At 45.0% G+C, this 7,017-nt stretch overlaps 2 protein-coding genes across 2 annotated transcripts; both read left to right on the forward strand.

Annotated features, from left to right (window-relative positions):
* The first annotated feature begins 948 nt into the window (after positions 1 to 948).
* Positions 949 to 3,135, forward strand: LOC141428484 (uncharacterized). Its single transcript, XM_074088476.1, has 2 exons — positions 949 to 2,052; positions 2,470 to 3,135. Exons 1-2 carry the CDS (start codon positions 1,738 to 1,740, stop codon positions 3,133 to 3,135), a joined length of 981 nt encoding a protein of 326 aa, XP_073944577.1. The 5' UTR covers positions 949 to 1,737.
* Positions 3,136 to 3,601: 466 nt separating this feature from the next.
* Positions 3,602 to 6,639, forward strand: LOC141428487 (uncharacterized). The gene is made up of 4 exons (XM_074088477.1): positions 3,602 to 3,725; positions 3,783 to 3,999; positions 4,083 to 5,256; positions 6,409 to 6,639. Exons 1-4 carry the CDS (start codon positions 3,602 to 3,604, stop codon positions 6,445 to 6,447), a joined length of 1,554 nt encoding a protein of 517 aa, XP_073944578.1. The 3' UTR covers positions 6,448 to 6,639.
* The last annotated feature ends 378 nt before the right edge of the window (positions 6,640 to 7,017 follow it).

The following is a 7,017-nucleotide window of genomic DNA, read 5'->3' on the forward strand; positions in this document are numbered from 1 at the left end:
ATCGACATTTTACCTGTAGGTATTTTAACTTTCGATATTCAAATATGTAACCACCTGTATACCTGCTCCGAACAAAAAATATCATAAAAATTGAAGTGAAAAGATAAACTCAGACAACCCCGTTCTTTGTGTAACCAGCGGTGTTAGTTGAAGAGCGTTTAAAAGCTAGTTTTACTGTAGGAGCGACCCAGTTCCAAACATTAGTCAGCTGCCAGCAATAGCTCTTTTACCTTCTCGCTTAAAAACAACTCTTGGCTTTTAAAACGAGACCCTCCGCAAACAAAATTAAGTTTATTTTCCTTCGAAAACTTCTGTGTTTACGCAAAACGTAACATCGTAGGTCGGGTCGTGTAGAGGTCCCTTTACGGGAATGTGTGATGGACCCTTAAATCATTTTTATTGTTTTTGACAGCCTATGCATGTCAATGGACCGGTCACTCATTCGACCGGGCAGTCATTCAAAAGCACTGAGAGAAGGTGCACGTCAGTAACGGGCTCGGGGTCAGAGCGGAGCTCTCAGTGTCAAATCGTGTCATTAAGTAATCTAAGATCATCTCAATCATATTTATAAATATAAACAGTTGTACGGTATCAGTAACGCGATAATATAGTGGTGAACGTAATCGCAGTTTGATTTCATCTTCATAACCTCAACCCTTCACAAGACACCGGCGGCAGCTAGCTACAGGAGGCGGCAGCTGTCCAGACCGATCCCAGGGGCTTGAGAGGGTCTGACTTCACATCGGCATCATCACCGACGACCAAGGCGCGGCCTGCACATCGAACCCGCGAGGCCAGCGGTTTGGTCTAAGTATTAACGTCAGCGGCGCAGGGTGCGCACGCACATCACATCAAATTCAACCCACCGGCAGTTCTCAGGGCGAGAATTGCCAACATTTTTGGTGAACCCATGAGAGGGAGCAAACGTTAGAAGAACGTTAGAAAAGAATCAGCACGATAACGTACGTCGCAGGGCGCGTGTACTTCATTATCATCTCGGCACGGCGGGCGCCGCGCGCGCATACTTCACATCATATTATCATAATATTGATTAATAATATTAAGACATTAAATTCAGTGCGCGTTAAGTCATTTTCGCAGTGAGTGAAAGTGCGGTTTAAATAGTGCAATAGGTATTGACACTCGAAATATTCATCATTGGAAGAAATTTCGCCGCCATCTTGTTGCGAGTAGCAAACAAGCAAGCAAGTCATCACACAAATCATCGGAGAACGGACGGAACTCGGCAAGTCAATCTCATTCTCATTCATTCATTCAAAGACTTTAAGTGTTTTTTATAAATTGTCATTCACTTCACTCCGATCAATTCGGACAACTTGCGAGTTGCATTATCTATGGTCAGATGAGCGCATAACTGACTCATTCATTCGTTCATTTGTGTCAAATGTCATTTACTTATATCAACAATCGTTATCGGTAATCAATAACTTTATCACGTTATCAGTTAATCATTACGGCATAAGTAAACAAATGCTGTTTTAGTGAGGTTTAAGTTTAAATACAGTGTTGTGTTTAATTTGATCAAACAGTGAGATTTATTGTTGATATTGCGGGTCGATTGTTGTTAAAGTTAACTTTAGGTAGGTAGTTTAATAGAAGTGTAGCTCACAGGGTGTGACTATTGTTATTCAGTGTAAGCATTTATCTTTAGTCATTGAATTCAGAGGTTACTGATTTGATTTAAACACATCAAGTACTTCATTCATTTACGTCAATATGCCTCCTAAAATTCATGCCAAGATTCAATTTATGTCGAAATATCGCATGCTGACAGATTTTGCTAGTACAATTAGCGAAGCCCAAGGTACATCAGCGGTGGCAGTAGCTAAACGTAATTTCGGTTCATATTATAATCAGTTCGTACTAGCATATGAGGCGTTGCTTGGTCTTTCGTCAGAGGAGATTCCTGAGGGAGAAATGGAACAAATTCACGCACAGTTTAGTGAAATCAATAAGTTACTTGTCAGGTTGGAGCAGGCATCGGAGCGCGGGGGGTCCGCAGACGAGCCTAGGATACATCGTCATAGCCAGGTAATGGCAAAGTTGCCTTCCATTGAACTGCCTAAGTTTAGCGGCACGCCAATGGAGTGGATGTCATTCTTTGATCTCTTTCAATCCTTGGTCCATTCACGGGACATTTCAGATTCGGAGAAGCATTTTTATTTGCGAGCATCGCTGTCAGGTGAAGCTCTGTCGCTCATACGTCAGCTACCGATGGATGGTCAAAATTATTCAGTGGCACTGAAATTGCTCACAGATAGGTATCAGAACCACAGGATGCTGGTAGATACATACCTGTCACAGATCACCAACCTACCGGTCATTAACAATGTTGAGAGGTTAAGGTCAGATTTCTATGATCCTCTCCGAGAGTCTATTCAGGCCCTGGAAAAGCTCAAACAACCAATTAACGAATGGTCATATTTAATTGTGTTTTTAATCATACAGAAGCTGCCAACATTGATCAGGTCAGCATTCGAACAGCGGTATGGGACGTGTCATCATGTTCTACCCAGTGTTCATCAACTGCTCGAGGTACTCGACGAGCAATGCAGGGTGCAGCTCGCCGTGTCACCAACACCAGAAGCGGCTTCAGGGAGAAGCTACCACCGGCCACCACCACGACGAGGACGGCAGGGTGCGTCCACCTCGGAGGCACGTGGCAGGCCAGCACGCGGAGTGCGTCAAGTTCATCAGGTGAATTCTATTTCATCATGTTCATTTTGTAGCGGTGACCACTCATTATATAGATGCGCAGTGTTTCTAAGTATGTCACCAGTAGCACGCAAGGCGTGGGCGAAACGTAGTGGTCACTGTTTTAAGTGCTTGAGGTTGCACTATGCTAGGGACTGCAGTCAACGGAATTGGTGTCTGCACTGCAAGTCTCCTGAGCACAACTCACTCATTTGTAATGCAGGGGCAGCTCCTAAGGCTAGGGAGTCACCTGAAAGGGACCAACCTGTGGTGTCAACATTAGGCCACGGTAGGCAATCGCCCAGCGTCAGTCACCGGGCAGGCAACCCCAGCATCATGCACAAGGCGTGGGCCAGGGTGGCTACCCACTTGTGTGTGCACCTCAACCGAGCCAGGGCGGCCACTCAGATGTACCAGTGACTCAACCACTGTACCAGGAAGCTCCATCAGCTCAGGCGATGGCAGCTTACCGGCCAAGGCCTCCGGTAGGGGCAAGGGCACAGTGGGCTCAGTCTGAGTATCAGGCACTTAGGTATGGGCAGCGGATCAGCCCCATTCCTCCACAATCCCACCATCTCCTCAATGAGATGCTACCACTGTTGGTGTGACACAGTCATTACCAGTCACCATTTGTCCCACGGCGGTAGTAATGGTGAAATCAGGTGATGGCAATTATTTTAAGGTTAGGGCCTTACTCGACACCGGGGCGAGTGTCTCAGTAATTAAACAGTCAATAGTTCAAAGGTTAAAATTACACCAACAGTCTAATGGTAATAATATTTATGGAATTGGTCAGCAAAGGGTAAAGGTACCTGGTTCAATAGTCAAATTAATAATCAAACCTGTAGGTAAACAGGTACCCATCATTAGTACAATAGCTTCAGTCATGTATTCACTAACGGGAAACATTCCATCATATGACACTCAGCTCAAAGATCAATTACGGTTGTCACATATCATATTAGCTGATGGCAAGTTTGACAAAGCCTCAGATGTGGACATCATTTTAGGTACTGACATATTAAATTATGTACTCGATGGTTCAAAGATTTCCACTCACGTTCCAGGAATAGCAGCCTACGGGACATGCTTTGGGCATGTCATCATGGGTTCATTGACCTCGACTCACCAGTCAGCGGTGACGTCATCACAGTCAGCGGGTACGTCCGTGGAGGACTACGGCCTGCACGCCACTAGACTCGAGGAGGTGCTCGAGCGGTTTTGGAAGGTCGAGGAGCCGCCTTCGAAGCCTGCAGTTCATCCAGATCACATGGAATGCGAAAGGTTGTACATTTCCACTACTCAACGTCTGCCTGACGGCAAATACATAGTCAGGTTACCGTTACTTTCAACACGCTCATCATTAGGCGAATCAAGGTCGCTTGCAATGAAAAGGTTGCGAGCTTTGGAGAGAAAATGGCTAAGGACGCACTTTTCGCCTCCAAGTATAAAGATTTCATGAGAGAGTACGAAACTCTCGGTCATATGTCAAAATCGGATTTTCAATTTAACTCAGAACATTTTGTCATACCTCATCACGGTATCTTCAAAAGAGGCACAGATAAAATCAGAGTTGTATTCGACGGATCAGGGCGATCGTCCACAGGTGTGTCACTCAATCAATGCCTTCACTCTGGGCAACCTCTTCAAAATGATATCACTAAAATCATTTTAAATTTTCGACGTCATCAAGTGGTATTCACTACTGACATCAAAATGATGTTTCGTCAAACATTTGTTCACCCAGATGATAGGAAATATCAATTAATCCTCTGGAGGGAGGATCCGTCACACGATGTTCAGGTATATGAATTAAATACTAATACCTACGGGCTGAGGTCAAGTCCATTCATAGCTATACGGACGGTGTTGCTACTAGCGGACGATTGGGAGGTGTCGCATCCGAATTCACACGCAGCACACGTCATGCGACGAGATATCTTCGTTGATGATATCCTCACAGGAGCAGACTCAGTAGCAGAGGCTCAACAGCTCAAGCAAGAGCTCATAGCGCTAACCGGGAGCGCAGGTTATGAGTTACGTAAATGGTCGTCCAATAGTAGGGAGCTATTGCGTGACTTACCGGAGGAGTATTGCGAGCTGCCACATTCATTTGATACTGAGGATAAAAGTTTCATCAAGGTATTAGGTGTTCAATGGGATCCAGTGTCAGATTCAATGGCATATCAAATCAACGTGCCACTTGGTCACCCTCCTACGAAACGTAGCGTGCTCAGTACAATCGCACGTTTGTACGACCCGTGTGGTTATTGCGCACCAGTCATATTTCGATTCAAAGTATTCTTACAGTCATTATTCTCGGATGGGCTCAACTGGGACGAGCCGATCAATCAAAATCAAATCAATCAGTGGGACGAACTTACGCAGGATCTCAATCATTTGTCTCATTTACAGATTCCACGGTGTGTCTCACTACCGAGCGCCGTTTCATACTCATTGCACGGTTTCGGCGACGCCTCGGAGCTGGGATACGCGGCGAGCGTCTATCTACGGACGGTGGATGCGTCAGGACATGTCAAGGTCAGCTTAGTCATTGCTAAATCACGCGTCGCGTCACATAAAACCAAGCAGACGATTCCAAAATTGGAACTCAATGCTGCTCACCTGGTATGCAAACTGCTTAATCACGTCGCAGATTCGTACGACGACTCTGTTCAGTTAGAGACTATCAATGCTTGGTCAGATAGCAGTATTGTTTTGTCATGGCTCAAGGCCAAACCTCACATGTTACAAACATTTGAATGTAACAGGGTACAGGACATTCAACAGTCCAAACGTCACATCACATGGCGTCATGTCAGATCAGAGCGTAATCCGTCAGATGTCGCTTCACGCGGAATGTCCGCAAGGGAATTAATTCAATTCAAATTGTGGTGGTCACCTGATTGGTTATTGCGGGAGGAATCCCAGTGGCCACAGTTACCAGTCACTATACCTCAAGAGTTACCAGGTTTCAAGAAATTAGTTCATTTTGTTACGCCAGTAGAGTCGTGGGAAGACGCACTCTTATCACGTGTCAGTTCATATAGCAAACTAATCAATGTCAGTGCATTCATACTTAGATTTTGTAAAACATCAAGTTGCCGAGGGAGCAAAGGAATCTTCAGTCTACACTGTCATTGGACGAGATTCGCGCAGCTACTAAACATTGGATAGGTAAAGTTCAATTAGACGCTTTCAAGGAGGAAATTGTTATGGTCAAACAAGGAAAGCTGGTCTGTAAATCATTGCAGAAGCTTAGCGTTTTCGTCGATGACGAAAACTTACTGCGTGTCGGCGGACGACTACGTAAATCAGCTCTACCATATGGAGCAAAGCATCCATATCTCATACCTAAGGATCATAAATGGGGTCAGTTACTCATCGAATACTATCACAGGTCATATTGTCATGCTGCGACGAACGCGCTCATTGCTATAATCCGGAGGGAATATTGGTTTCCGTCACTCCGACGTCAAGTTTCAAGGGTTATCAGGAAATGTTTAGTTTGTTTCAGATTCAATTCATCGGTTCAACCGCCATTCATGGCAGATTTACCGGCTGACCGAGTCACGGCAGCACGGCCTTTCTCAGGCGTTGCGACAGACTTCGCAGGCCCATATTTAGTTAAGAGTAGTTTATTAAGGAATGCTAAATCAGTCAAAGCTTACCTATGTGTGTTTGTCTGTTTAGGAACCAAGGCGGTTCATCTCGAGGTGGTTTCAGCATTGACGATCGAGGCATTCATCGCGTCGTTCACCAGGTTTGTCAGCCGACGAGGGCTGCCTTCACTCGTCCGATCGGATCGAGGTACTAATTTTGTTGGCTCTAATTCTTACCTGCGTGATGTCAATCAGTTTCTGGTCAATAATGAGACTGTACTCAAGGGGGAATTTGCACGTCAAAATATTCGCTGGGAATTCAAACCAGCAGGAGCTCCTCACATGTCTGGTTTGGTAGAGTCAGCTGTCAAGCATGCCAAGCTTTTACTCAAACGAGAGGCTGGAGACACTATCTTCACGTTTGAGGAACTATCAACTCTATTTTCAAAAATAGAGTCCATATTGAATTCAAGGCCGTTAGTTCCTATGAGTGAGGATCCGTCAGATCTCGAAGTGCTCACACCGGGGCACTTTCTCATTGGTCAACCATTAGTAGCTCTACCGGAACCACATTGGAAGGACACTAAGACGTCGAGGTTATCACGTTTTCAGGTTATTCAAAAAATGTATCAATCAATCTGGTCAAGGTGGCATATTGAGTATCTCAATAATTTACAAGCGCGTAATAAATGGTATTCTC

Source organism: Choristoneura fumiferana, chromosome 6 (assembly GCF_025370935.1).
Source record: "Choristoneura fumiferana chromosome 6, NRCan_CFum_1, whole genome shotgun sequence".
NCBI lineage: Eukaryota > Metazoa > Arthropoda > Insecta > Lepidoptera > Tortricidae > Choristoneura > Choristoneura fumiferana.